General features: G+C 54.3%; 1 protein-coding gene across 1 annotated transcript; it reads left to right on the top strand.

Moving 5' to 3' along the window:
- Positions 1-4,086: 4,086 nt before the first annotated feature.
- LOC136001049 (olfactory receptor 14J1-like) lies at positions 4,087-4,626 on the top strand (the record flags this gene model as incomplete). The annotated part of the gene is made up of 1 exon (XM_065655096.1): positions 4,087-4,626. A coding segment is annotated over one exon (540 nt), but the record flags the coding sequence as incomplete, so codon positions are not given.
- Positions 4,627-14,455: the final 9,829 nt, after the last annotated feature.

The following is a 14,455-nucleotide window of genomic DNA, read 5'->3' as shown; positions in this document are numbered from 1 at the left end:
GCCGCACGCTCACCATGACCAAGGCAGCTGCACACGGGGCTGCATGAGGAGGAGCGTGGGGACCCAGACACCTGGAGTTCTCATCCCATTCGGTTCAGCACTGGTGGGACCCCACACACACGGGTGTGTGCCAGTGTGCGGCTCCCAGTTTGGAGAAGCAGGGAGGAACTGGAGAGTGCAGGGCTGTGCCAAGGCAGGGGTCAGGACCTTGTGCACATGGTGTGGGATGCTGAGGGACCTGGGCTGCTCTGGCCCAGCAGCGCTGGGGAGGCTGCAGCAGTGTAGGAGTAGCCTGAGAGTGCTGGAAGGGTGGTTTCAGAGATGGTGGAGGTTTTCTTCATAGTGGGAAAGAGCATGAGAAAGGAATAATGGCACACAGTGCAGCTGGGGAGGTCCAGGCCGGACATGAGCAGGAAGGAATGTGAGTGGAAGGGCAGTGCTGTGGTGGAGCAGGTCACCCAGAGGGAGTCTGCATCAGCCCAAGGCTTTGTGCTTCAAGGAACAGCTGGGGAGGATGGAGAGAGATCAGCAAAGGAAGGAAGATGCTCAGACAAGAGCAAGGTGGGCAGCAGGGGGGATGTCTCCAGCCTGCAGGGCAAGAGGTGCAGGGGATGCCACAGCATAGGACAGGCTGTCGTGGAGAGGATAAAGGGATGTAAAGAGGTTTAAAGCCCCCAACAGACATGAGCCCCTTCTCCCCTTGGCTATGGCTGTTGTCTCCAGCTCTGATGCCTGTGAGGAGACACCTTGTCCTTACAGCACAGGGGCCTCATGGCCTCCTTGTCCCCAGCCAGGAACCTGGGAGGTGTGGGACCATAGTCCTGCCCTTGGCCTTGCACAGCCCCACATCACACTGTCCCAGGAAGGGCCCTGGGCAACGTGGGAGGGACAGGATCTGCCTTCCCAGGGTTGGGGGTCAGGGCTTGGCCCTTTGATTAATGAAACACATCCAGGTTTTCGGATCATCAGAGAGAACTTCACCTTGCTTGTCCTGACCTGTCATCTCTGCCTCCAGTTTTCTTCTCTAACCAGACCCTGGGGTCAGTTCCTCAGTAGTGTTCCTCAGTGGGACCCATTAACATTACAAGAAACTTTGCTGTTTGAATCTGACTTGGACTTCTTGAGAGGTTTCTTCAGCTTCCTCCAGGGTCTGAAGTTCATGGACTCAGCACCAAACCCACCAGAGGGGTCATTAAAGTGCCTTGGGCTGCTCCTGTGCTGCTGAGCTGGGCTGGGCTCCTGGGACACAGGGAGCTCATGGCAAGCGGCAGCGCTGCAGAGAGACAGCTCTGCCCAGGAGCAGCTCCTCTGCAAAGCGCAGCAGGGCTGAGGGCTCTGCCTGGGGATCTCAGGGAGACGAGCAAGGCAGAGAGAGATGAAAGGTGGTCAGGATGGGGAGGATGACTGAGAGCTCACTGGAGAAGAAATCTTTGCAGCCCTTGCCATGGTAAGTCTCTGGGTGCAGGGCAATGCAGCTGTAGCTCCTGGAGGCATCTCCTAAAGTTAGCACAGGCACAGCTTGAGGGATCTGTAAGGAGGGGGCTCTTGTCAGGCAATTTTGAACAGCTGTGTAGCTGGGTGAGCACCCAGGTGTGCCCAGGGCTGTCCTGCAGAGCAGGGTCCCTGCACCCCAGGGCTGTGCCGGGACAGGGACTCTGCCGCCTGCCAGGGTCAGCGCTCAGCCTGCCTGGGGAGATCCCAACGGTGCTGTGGGGAGAAGCTGTGGGGGGAAGGAGCGACCCCTATCAGGGCAGGAAAGGTGCTTCTGCTGTTAAGGGGGTGCTCTGTGGATCAGAGCTGCTCACAGCTCCAGATCACCCCCAGGATTTTTCCAAGTGGATGCCTCAAGCAGAAGATCAATGCAAGGATTACCAGACAGATAGGGAGCTTTCCTGAGCCTTTCTTTTCAGTTTCCTATCCGAAGCGGTGAGGGGTACAGGAAAAGAAAGAAGGAAAATGAGCCCTCCTGCTTAAAAAAGTCACTGAGACTCCTGAACTGCAACTTTAAGTGATCGGTATGTCTGCCAGAAGCCTCATAACATCCCTTCAGCCGCTGCTCTGCCTGTGCACAGCACCAGCATCACATCTGCTGAACCTGTCAGCCTTAGTCTGACCTGTCCTGTTTTCCAACCTGCAAACAGGAAGATGCCCCCAGGCAGTGCCCTGTGAACAGGCAGGATCTGTAGGGCCAGGGTGAGGGCACAGAGGGCGGGATGGTCTGTGAGTGCTGACAGGGAAGAGACATGGACAGGGAAACACCTCCCAGGGGGAGAATCTCCAGGCAGCAGGGAAATGATCAGAAATGAGAGGAAACTAAACCTGGAATTGTTATGGAGGGAGAACACAGAAAACTCCGTATGATCCCCCGCAGTGCAGATCCCTCCTGTGAGCAGCCCCCTCGCCTCCTCTCCCACCCAGCAAAGCCTCTGCCCTCAGGGCCGGGGGCTCCAAGGCATGAAGCAGCTCCTGTGCAGCCAGAGCTGCAGTTCCCTCTGCAGAGCACAGGGGCTGAGAGCAGCTGCCCAGCAATGCTGGTGTGTGGGAGGTGGCTGCACAGCTGGGGAAGGGTGACGCTGTCTGAGTGCCCGGCTGCCTCTGCCCTGGCCTCTCTCACACCCACCCTCACTGCAGTTTCCTTCTTGCTCCACTGCTCTGGGTCACTGTTGGTGTGATCTGGTTCTTGCTGTCAGGCTCTCTGGGGATGGGAGTTTCAGCTGCAGAGTCACAGCCTGATCTTGTGGGTCCTTTCCTGCAGCTGTGTCCATGGGAACACGTGTCCCAGCTTTGCTCTGCCCTGTGGGGCTGTGGGCAATGCAGTGTGTGGGGCTGGGGAATGAGCTGAGTCTCCCTGAATCAAAAGCCATCATTAGGACACTTGGCTGTCTCCTTGAGTTTTTCTTCCAAGCTGTGAGCTTCCCTCCAGGATGCAAACCTGTCCTATAGCACGTTAGCATTATCTGAATTAGTCATGCAGAAGTGCAGAGATGCTATGATGGAAGAAATGCTGTTTGGCTTGTGAAATGAGCCGTGTGTGTCCTGGGATAGAAGTGGGGTGCTGAGACCTGACGAAAGCGTGAGACATGTCATGGTCTGAGGTGGATCCCTCTGCTCTCAGCAATGCCTGGTGGCTTTTCATGGTAACATGGCAGTGTGATCACCATCTCAGAAAGGTGCCAGCCCAGGGCAGCTGGAGCAAGACAGAGGGACAGAGCAGCTGCCCTCACTCTGCACTGACCCACAGGCATCCTCTGGTCTCGCAGGACTCGCTCTGTTCTCCCTGAGTGCAGCAGAAATGCTGAGGGTTTCTGGCACCCAACAACACTCCCCAGGCTGTGAGAGGAGAAGGAGCTGTAGAAACGCCAAACCTCTCAAACTCAGTTTCTCAGCCCTGTGGGTAGAGATGCTGACAGTCCCTTCTGCAGCAGGAGCGGTTCCATCTGACAAAGCTGAACCCCAGGACTGGCCCCTGCCCCACCCCATCACACAGGGTCAGGCTGACCCCTCAAGAGCCCCTGGGCAGAGACCCTGCTCTTCATTGCACACTCATCAAGCACCGACGAGGGCTCCAGCCAGGACGTTCTCCTGGAAAATGAAAAGAGTCTCTTTGTGGAAGGGTCTGTGGGAAATGACTTTGGTTTTGCTCAGAGAAGTCTCCCCTAAACTGTCACTATCTTTTCCTCCTATGACAGTGCCCATGCTTAGATACAGCAAATGTCCAACCACAGCTCCATCACCCAGTTCCTCCTCCTGGCATTCACAGACACACGGGAGCTGCAGCTCTTGCACTTCTGGCTCTTCCTGGGCATCTACCTGGCTGCCCTCCTGGGCAACGGCCTCATCATCACCACCATAGCCTGTGACCAGCACCTCCACACCCCCATGTACTTCTTCCTCCTCAACCTCGCCCTCCTGGACCTGGGCTCCATCTCCATCACTGTCCCCAAATCCATGGTCAACTCTCTGTGGGATACCAGGGTCATTTCCTTTGCAGGATGTGCTGCCCAGGTCTTCTTTGTATGTTTCTTGTTTGGTGCAGAATATTCTCTTCTCACCATCATGTCCTACGACCGCTACGTTGCCATCTGCAAACCCCTGCACTACGGGACCCTCCTGGGCAGCAGAGCTTGTGTCCACATGGCAGCAGCTGCCTGGGCCACTGGGTTTCTCAATGCTCTGCTGCACATGGCCAATACATTTTCACTGCCGCTGTGCAAGGGCAATGCCCTGGAGCAGTTCTTCTGTGAAATCCCCCAGATCCTCAAGCTGTCCTGCTCAAACTCCTACCTCAGGGAACTTGGGCTTCTTGTGGTTAGTCTCTCAGTAATATTTGGGTGTTTTATTTTCATTCTTTTCTCGTATGTGCAGATCTTCAGGGCCGTGCTGAGGATCCCCTCTGAGCAGGGACGGCACAAAGCCTTTGCCACGTGCCTCCCTCACCTGGCCGTGGTCTCCCTGTTTGTCAGCACTGCCATGTTTGCCTACCTGAAGCCCCCCTCCATCTCCTCCCCATCCCTGGACCTGGTGGTGTCTGTTCTATACGCATTGGTGCCTCCAGCAGTGAACCCCCTCATCTACAGCATGAGGAACCAGGAGCTCAAGGATGCCCTGTGGAAACTCATGTCTTAGTGTTTTATGAAGCAAGAAACTGCCCATCTGCTTCTGCATAGGAGTTTTAATGTAACTAATTAAAGGTCCAGCCTGTCATCTGGATTTTATGTTGTTATTGGCTGTTTTTCTGTTGTGATAACGTTGTCATCCCCTTTCTAATTCTCTGTCCGCTTTTCTTTCATAACCACTAGTGTAAATCAGGAGCCATGCTCTCTTTGCCTTTAAACAAAATAAATGTGTCTGTAGTGACTTGTTTTTCATTATATCCTTCCTGCAAGACCTGTTTGGAGCTGCAGGGACAGCTCCTTTGTACATGGGAGGAGGGGAAAACAGTCCAGCCTGGCAGCACTGCCAGGGAGCACCAGCGCTTGGCCTTCCAGAGCTGTTCTCGTTCCACTCCCACACTCTCCTTCTCATCCCTTGTGTTGGTGCAAGGCCTGAGTGCTCTGGCAGCCTGGTCACCGTCCTGCTGTGTGTCAGTCCTGTGAGCGCAGGCAGGGACAGGCCATGGGCACTGCTGTGACAGAGCTGGCCTCACAACAGCCTTTCCAGAAAGAAAGGTGAAAGGCTTAGGTCTTCATTCAAACTTTTTCTCAAGAACCTTCCGAGAATGTGGCCTGAAGATCAAAACACCAGGGCACAGCTGCACAGCGTGTGTGTGCAGGGCTGGGCACACAGCAGTGTCCTCTCACAGCCAGGCCTCCTGCCAGAGACCTGCAGGACCAGCAGAGCAGGGGCTGGGCTGTGCCCCTGTGCACTGGACACCCTGTGGAAGCTGCCCCAGGGCATCGTCATGGACTGGCCCCTCACAAACACCTTTTCCAACCCTGGCCTCAAATCCCAGCTCAGAGTGGTTCTTTGTCCCTCCATGGAGGGACACTCTATGAGTAGTTCACCAGCCCGAGTTTGTATTGTACAGATGAGATGTGAGCACGCACATCATGTACGTGAGGTGACATGAACCCAAGCGAGCAAAAACTCCATCAGTTATTCCAGGGGGTTCCATGAAGGCCCATGGCACAGACAAGGTCTTGAGGTCACCTCATGTTGGGAGGAACACCCCATGGGAAATCACCTGCATGCAGCACTGGGATGTGCATCCTTGAACTGAGGTCCCTATGTCCATTCCTCATGACATGGGACATCTCAGATGAGTGCAGAGCAGGGTGACACACCACAGGGCTGAGGTGCCTCCCATCCCTTGGGAGTGGCAACAGGAGGCCAGAGAGACACTGTGACTCGTGCCTCTCTTTGTAAAATGGACAGACCCTGTCTCTGAGCATCCCTGGGTGCAGAAGGAGTCCATGATGCCAGCTCAGATGTGGACACCTGACAGAACCTGACATTTCTGTGTGTGACTCCAGGAACAAACCCCATTGGCCCAGTGAGATTCATCTCAGCTTCCCTGGATAGGATCATTGCAAGTGCTGCGGTCTGGTACATCAACCTTGCCCGTGATTCCAGATTGTGCTCTCAAAAGTGCTAGAGAAACCAGAATGCTTTTCACTCAGATTGTTAGTAGGAAATATGTTTGACAAATTTGAACAAGGTGAGGAAGTGAGATGGGTGCCTATAGCCTGTGAGAAAGAGAGGCAGGTGTAGGACTGTGTAGAGCACACTTCAGTCTTGGTCAGGTCCTGGGTGCTAAGGAGGGGAATGGATGGGTGTGGTATTATGAGGTCAGTTGTGTCTCAGAAACTCATAATCCAGTAAGCAGCGTGTGGCTGTGAAGGGGACTGTGGGGTCAGTTCTGTCTCTGGAGGTGACAGCCCAGCAGCAGGAACGTGGCTGGGAAAGAACCTCTGCCAAAGTACCCACAGGCACTACCCAGGAACAGGCCTTGGAGACGGGTTGTCATGTCCATCCCACCTGAGTACATGATGGGACAGCAGCAGGAACATGGTCATGTCTGTCAGAGAAGCTGAAAGGCCAGCAGCAGTCCTGGGATTTAGAAGATCATGGTGAGGTTACTTCTTTCTGGTGAGGTGAAACACCACAAGAAGCCTAATGGGTTGGGTTCCCAGCTTGAAGGGCAGTTTCTGAGATGGTCGAGCTTTCCTTGATAGCGGGAAGAAGTAGAAGAGAGAAAAAAAAGTCAGAAAGTGCAACTTGGAAGATGGAGACTGGATATCAGGAGGAAGAAATGTCACTGGAAGGGCAGTGCTGTGGTGCAAGAGGCCACCCAGAGGGAGCTGGATCAGCCCATGGTTTGTGTTCCAAAGAACAGCCAGTGAGGGTGCAGACACATCAGTGAAGGGACAGAAATGCTGGGGTGAGAGCAGGTGGGGAAGCAGATGGGTGTGTGCAGCCTGCAGGGAAAGAGGGGCAGGTGTAGGACTGTGCAGAACAGCCTGTGATGGAGATGGCAAAGGGCGCTGGTGAGGCTGGAAGGGACCAACAGAACCCGGGTCTCTGTCCCCTTGGCCATGGCAGTTGTCCCTGCCACTGAGGCCCAGGAGAAGACATGTTGTCCTCACGGCACTGGGGCCTCGTTGCCTCCTTGCAGCCCCATGGGGAAGCTGGAAGGTGCTGTACCAGTGTTGTCCTTCCCTCGGCCTTGCACACCCACATCCCACGGTCCCAGGAAGAGCCCTGAGCCGTGTGTGAGGGACAGGATCCCCCTTCCCATTGCCTGGAGGTCATGGCTTCTCCTTTCTGCTGCAGAAAGCAAACCAAGGGGTTTCTGAGCATCAGAGCTGAAGAAAACACTAAAAGGAGGCCTCATGGTGGCTACAGCTTCCTCACAAGGGGAGAAGGAAGGGTAGGTACTGAGCTCTTCTCTCTGGTGACCAGTGACAGAACCCAAGGGAATGGCAGGACAATGTGCCAGGGGAGGGTCAGTTGGACGTGAGGAAAAGGTTCTTCACCCAGAGGTGCTGGACACTGAACAGGCTCTCCAGGGAGGTGTCACAGCCCCGACCTGACAGTGATCAAGAAGAGACTGGACAAAGCCCTCAGACACACGGGGTGACCTGTGGGGTGTCCTGTGCAGGGACAGGAGTTGGACTGCAGGAGGGTGGTCAGCCGAACTGCTACTTTGGATTTCCGAAGGGCAGACTTTGACCTGTTCAGAAGGCTGGTTGGCAGAGTCCCTTGGGAGGCAGTTCTGAAGGACAAAGGTGTCCAGGAAGCTGGTCTCTCTTCAAGAAGGTGATCTCAGAGGTGCAGGAGCAGCTGTCCCCGTGTGCCGGACGGCGAACCAGCGGGGAAGTAGGCCGGCCTGGCTGAACAGACAATTGTGTCTGCAGTTTAGGAATAAAAAGAGAATTTATAACCTTTGGAAGGAGTGACGGGAGGCTTAAGAGGAATACAAGGATGCTTTGGCCAGGCCCAAAGAGTTGCGGTGAATGGAGACAAATCCAGTGGGTGGCCGGTCATGAGTGGTGTTCCCCAGGGCTTGGTATCAGGGCCAGTTGTGTTTAATCTCTTTATCAATGATCTCGATGAGGTGATCGAGCGCACCCTCAGTAAGTTCGTAGATGACGACAAATTGTTCTGGAGTGTTGATCTGCTGGAGGGTGGGAAGGCCATACAGAGGGATCTAGATGAGCTGGATCGTTGGGCTGAGGCCAGTTGTACGAGGCTTAACAAGGCCAAGTGCTGGGTCCTGCACTTGGGTCAGAACAACCCAGGCAGCACTACAGGCTTGGGGAAGAGTGACTGGAAAGCTGCCTGGCACAAAAGGACCTGCTGGTGTTCATTGACAGCAGCTGAACCTGAGCCAGCGTGTGCCCAGGTGGCCAAAAAGGCCACCAGCATCCTGGCTTGTATCAGGAACAGTGTGGCCAGCAGGACTAGAGAAGAGATCATCCCCTTGTACTGTGGTCAATTTAGGCCCCTCATGACAAGGAAGACATCGAGGTGCTGGAGAGAGATCAGAGGAGGGTGACAAGGGTGGTGAAGGGGCTGGAGCACAAGTCTTATGAGGAGCAGCTGAGGGACCTTGGGGAATTCAGTCTGGAGAAAAGGAGGCTGAGGAGAGACCTTATCACTCTCTACAGCTCTCTGAAAGGAGGTTGTAGCATGGAGGGTGTTGGTCTCTTCTGCCAAGTACCAAGTGAGAGGACAAGAGGAGCTGGCCTCAAGTTGCGCCAGGGAAGGTTGAGATTGGATATTAGGAAACATTTTTTCACAGAAAGGGTTTTGAAGCAACAGAACAGACTGCCCAGAGAGGGGGTCGAGTCGCCATCCCTGGAGGTGTTTAAAAGACAGATAGATGGGGCTCTTAGGGACATGGTTTAGTGCCAGATTTAGGTTATGGTTGGACTCAATGATTTTAAGGGTCTCTTCCAACCACAATTATTCTATGATGCTATGGTAAGTCATTTTTGATGTTTTCTTTCTCAGAGGACCATGCAACCTCCCTGAGAGCCATGATTTTTCTGAGGTGTTTGAGAGATGTCTCACAGTCACACCAGCCAGTTCCACCAGCACCTGTCTGCCCCTTCCCACACCAAAAATTTTCTCCATAACCCAACCTTCCAGGCAAGTTTCTGGGACACGGCAAATGCTGTCCAGGTCTTCTGGGCTTGTTCAGAAGAGAGCAGCTCGTCAATATGTTGATGGGCTCTCTGTGCACCTCAAAGCTTTCCTGAGCATTTTGCTCAGTGCCCAACCTTTCTGGTCCTTAAGCTGTGGATGAGGGGATTGAGCAGGGATGTGGGGATGGTGTAGAAAAAAGGCTTTATCAAACTGTCTTGGGAGGGTTGTTCTGGGCATCCCACAGTCAAGGATGAGGATGCTGTAGAAAACAGTGGCACTGGTGAGAGGAGCTGGTGGAGAAGGCCTTGTGCCTGTCTACACTGGGGTAGAGAGCAGTGATGCATTCATGGGATGCCCATGTGAACAGGAAGGGGAGAAATGGTTCTGAAATGCAAATGCTCAGCATATGCAAGAGCTGCAGAAAATAGTCCTAACATATCTGTGAGCAGAGATGGTGCCGTTGTCAGCCACAAAACTGGGCAGCAAGTGAGTCTGGGTGCTGGAGCTGTAGCAGGTCTCCAGGGAGGTCACACTGGCCTCGGTTCCAGGAATCACATCCCAGTGCTGCATTCAGGTGGTTTCTTGGGAAAGTTACTCTCAACATGAACTGACCCTGATACACTGTCCCACAGGCCTCCATGGCCTCTATAGCAACAGCTGATGGCATTTGTACTTATTATTTGTACTTATTAGGGTACATGTGCCCCCACACAGGACGTGCATGCTCACATCTCCCCTCAGTGCACACCTGGACTTCTGTTCTAGTCATTTGGTGTCCTTCCATAGGGGCACAATCAACCTCGCTCAGCTGTGCTGAGAGGACAATGATCAAAATGGTGGCAGCAAGAGTCAATGGCCCCAAGCTGGTGCCCAGCAGCATGGCAGATTATTTCCATGTCTCTCTTGCACACACACTGTGTCCTGCTCTTCTCCTGGGACATCCCACCTCTCCGCATAACCTTTCCCTAGGGAGAGCACACCTGCACTGGCCCGGCTGCCGTTCCTGCACCCTGTCCCCACGCTCCCCACAGCCCCCGAGCTGGGGGTTTTGCTCTGTAGATCAAGTGGGCTGTGGTACCCGGGCTGTGGTGACTCCGCGGGGCCGTACTGGCCAGACTGGGAGGCAGCCCCAGCTGATGGTGGTCACTGCCACTGACCGCCTCCCACACAAACTCTTGGGTGGCCACGGAGGGTGCTCAGAGGGACCCTGCCTTATTCACCATGTGCGTGGGTGCTGGCCACCAGCAAGCAACTGCTGAACAACCAGCCTGAAGTCCCTCGAAAGCCACACTGGGACCCTGATCCCATCACACTGAGCCCACAGAGAAACAAGCCAAACAATGAGCCCCTTGAGAGTCTATTCCTTAGGCCTGTTCTTTAAAACAACTCTGGAAGAAGATCTAAACCTTCAGGCACTGTGCTAAGGAGATCCCCTTGCTGCTGGAGATGCTGTTCTGAGGCCAGCTCTGTCACACAAGTGCCCATTGCCTGTCCTGGTCACAGGACCGACACACAGTTCAACTGTGACCAAGCCCTGGGAGCCCTCAGGCCTTGCAGCAGCACAAGGGCTGAGAAGGAGAGTGGGGAAGTGGAAAGAGAAGGACTCTGGAAAGAACAAGGCTGGTGCTCCCTGGCAGAGCTGCTCTGCTGGGACAGTTTTCCTCCATCTTTGCCCACAGACACCTTGTATTGACCTTCACAAAGGTTGCAGAGGAAAGATCTCAGACAAACTGTTCACTGCAGGGTCATTTATTTTGTTTAAATACACAGAGAGCACAACTTCTCATTTACAAGGTCTTTCACTTGAACTATAAAGGTGGACAGATAATTAGAAGTGGGATGAATAATAACATTTCTTTGTGGGAAGTTTTATCATAGTTGAAAAAGCAAAACCAAACAAGCCTTCCCCTAACTCCAAAAAATCATCTACAACTACGAAATATAAAAAGGACAGGTTGGACCTGTCATGAGTTATGTCAGGAGTGATATGCAGAAGATGGGAACTTTGAGACCTTTGAAAATTATCCAGCCATCAGTTTCCTCAGGGCACCCCTGAGCTGCTGGTTCCTCATGCTGTAGATGAGGGGGTTCACTGCTGGAGGCACCAATGCGTATAGAACAGACACCAGCAGGTCCAGGGATGGGGAGGAGATGGAGGGGGGCTTCAGGTAGGCAAACATGGCAGTGCTGACAAACAGGGAGACCACGGCCAGGTGAGGGAGGCACGTGGCAAAGGCTTTGTGCCGTCCCTGCTCAGAGGGGATCCTCAGCACGGCCCTCAAGATCTGCACATAGGACACCACGATGAACACAAAACATACAAATGCTAAACAGACATTAAGCATGAGGAGCCCAGCTTCCCTGAAGTAGGTGCCTGAGCAGGAGAGCTTGAGGATCTGGGGGATTTCACAGAAGAACTGGTCCAGGGCATTGCCCTTGCACAGCGGCAGTGAAAATGTATTAGCCGTGTGCAGCAGAGCATTGAGAAACCCAGTGGCCCAGGCAGCTGCTGCCATGTGGACACAAGCTCTGCTGCCCAGGAGGGTCCCGTAGTGCAGGGGTTTGCAGATGGCAACGTAGCGGTCGTAGGACATGATGGTGAGAAGAGAATACTCTGCTGCAATGAAAAAGACAAACTGAGAGACCTGGGCAGCACATCCTATGTAGGAGATGTTCCTGGTGTCCCAGAGGGAATTGGCCATGGACTTGGGGACAATGGTGGAGATGCAGCCCTGGTCGAGGAGGGCGAGGTTGAGCAGGAAGAAGTACATGGGGGTGTGGAGGTGCTGGTCACAGGCTATGGTGGTGATGATGAGGCCGTTGCCCAGGAGGGCAGCCAGGTAGATGCCCAGGAAGAGCCAGAAGTGCAAGAGCTGCAGCTCCCGTGTGTCTGTGAATGCCAGGAGGAGGAACTGGGTGATGGAGCTGCTGTTGGACATTTGCTGCCTCTGGGCATGGGGCACTGTCACAGGAGCAAAAGACAGTGATAAGTTAGGGGAGACTTCTCTGAGCAAAAGCAAAGCCCTTTCTCACACACCCTCCCCTGCTCCACACCCCTTGTCCTTTTCCAGACCTTTCTTCAGCTCCGTGGCTGAGCCCTGGGTGGTGCTGGCTGGAGGTGCCGTGAGGAGCAGCGCCTGTGCCCGCTGGCTGCCCAGGAGTCAGCCCTGCTCTGCAGCAGGGGTCATGGAACGGGGGGCAGGGGACAGTCCTGGGGTTCAGCTTTGTCAGATGGAACCATGCCATGTCTCACCCTTTCCTAATGTCTCAGCACCCCATGTTTGCCCAGGATACACACGGCTCATTTCAAAAACCCAACAGCATTTTCTCTGTCACAGCATCTCTGAGCTTCTCCATGGGGCTTTCAGAGAACACAAAGAAGTTGTAGGACAGGTTTACATCCTGGAGGGAAGATCACAGATCGGAAGGACACCTGAAGGATATGTCCAAGTGCCCTAATGATGGCATCTGATTCAGGGAGACTCAGCTCTTTCCCCAGCCCCACACACTGCATTGCCCACAGCCCCACAGGGCAGAGCAAAGCTGGGACACGTGTTCCCATGGACGGACCTGCAGGAAAGGACCCACAAGATCAGGCTGTGACTCTGCAGCTGAAACTCCCATCGCCAGAGAGCCTGACAACAAGAACTAGATCACAACAGCAGTGACCCAGAGCAGTGGAGCAAGAAGGAAACTGCGGTGAGGGTGGGTGTGAGAGAGGCCAGGGCAGAGGCAGCCGGGCACTCAGACAGCGTCACCCTTCCCCAGCTGTGCAGCCACCTCCCACACACCAGCATTGCCGGGCAGCTGCTCTCAGCCCCTGTGCTCTGCAGAGGGAACTGGAGCTCTGGCGGCACAGGAGCTGCTTCATGCCTTGGAGCCCCCGGCCCTGAGGGCAGAGGCTTTGCTGGGTGGGAGAGGAGGCGAGGGGGCTGCTCACAGGAGGGATCTGCACTGCAGGGGATCATACAAAGATTTCTGAATTTTCCCTCCCACAACATTTCTGGTTTTGGTTTCTTCTTCCCTTATCACATCTCTGCTGTCTGGAGATTTTCCTCCTGGGAGGTGTTTCCCTGTCCATGTCTCTTCCCTGTCAGTGCTCACAGATCATCCCATGCTCTGTGCCCTCAGGCTGGCCCTACAGATCCTGCCTGTTCACAGGGCACTGCCTGGGGGCATCTTCCTGTTTGCAGGTTGGGAAATAGGACAAGTCAGATAAAGGCTGAGGGGTGCAGCAAAGGTGATGCAAGTGCTGTCCATAGGCAGAGGGATGGTGAAAGGATGTTATCAGCCTTCTGGCAGACATACTCATCACTCAAATTTGCAGTTCAGGAGTCTCAATGACTTTTTTAAGCATGAGGGCTCATTTTCATTTTATCCTTTACTGCACACCCCACCCCTTGGGATAAGAAACTGAAAGGCAGGCTCAGGAAAGCTCCTTATCTGTCTGCTAATCCTTGCATTGATCTTGTCCTTGGGGCATCCCCTTGGAAAACTCCTGTGGGTGATCTGGAGCTGTGAGAGCCTTGACCCACACAGCAGCCTCTCCACAGCAGAAGCACCTTTCCTGCCCTGATAGGGGTCACTACTTCCCCCACAGCTTCTCCCCACAGCACTGTGGGGATCTCCCCGGGCAGGCTGAGCGCTGACCCTGGCAGGCGGCAGAGTCCCTGTCCCAGCACAGCCCTGGGGTGCAGGGACCCTGCTCTGCAGATGCACATCTCTACAACCATCCCTGGGAGAAAGAAGCCATCATGTCCTGTCCCTCCGATGGTGCAGCAGGGAAGCCCTGCTCTGGGGAACATCCTCCTCAATATTAGAGACACTGAGAGAGCCCTCCTGAAAAGTCTCATAAACTGTAAGAGGTACCAGCTTTAGATCTTTCCAGGAACTGCAACTGCATTGCCCTGGAGCCAGAAACTTACCATGCTAAGGGCTGTGAGGATTATTCTCCAAGTGAGCTCTCATCTGTCCTCCCACCCCAGACTGCGTTTCCCCTGTCACCCTGGCTCCTCTGCCCTCGGTGCTGCAGGCAGAGCCCTCAGCCCTGCTGCGCTTTGCAGAGGAGCTGCTCCTGGGCAGAGCTGTCTCTCTGCAGCGCTGCCGCTTGCCATGAGCTCCCTCTGTCCCAGGAGCCCAGCCCAGCTCAGCAGCACAGGAGCAGCCCACGATGTCCCTTCCTCTGTCCCCTCTGGGCTCCCTCCAGCTGTCCCTGGGGCTCCAGGGGCACATCCTTTGAAACAACCTCAAGTAATCAGTGATGTTGATTCTCTCTCTTCAGCAGTGACACTTCTTGCCAGCATTGTGTTCTTTGTATTAAAAAATAAATTGGTATGGGAATCACCTTTTCTTGTCCCATTATTAG

This window comes from Caloenas nicobarica, chromosome 37 (assembly GCF_036013445.1).
Source record: "Caloenas nicobarica isolate bCalNic1 chromosome 37, bCalNic1.hap1, whole genome shotgun sequence".
NCBI lineage: Eukaryota > Metazoa > Chordata > Aves > Columbiformes > Columbidae > Caloenas > Caloenas nicobarica.
Note: the sequence above shows the minus strand (reverse complement) of the source record. Positions and strands in the feature narration are given on the sequence as shown.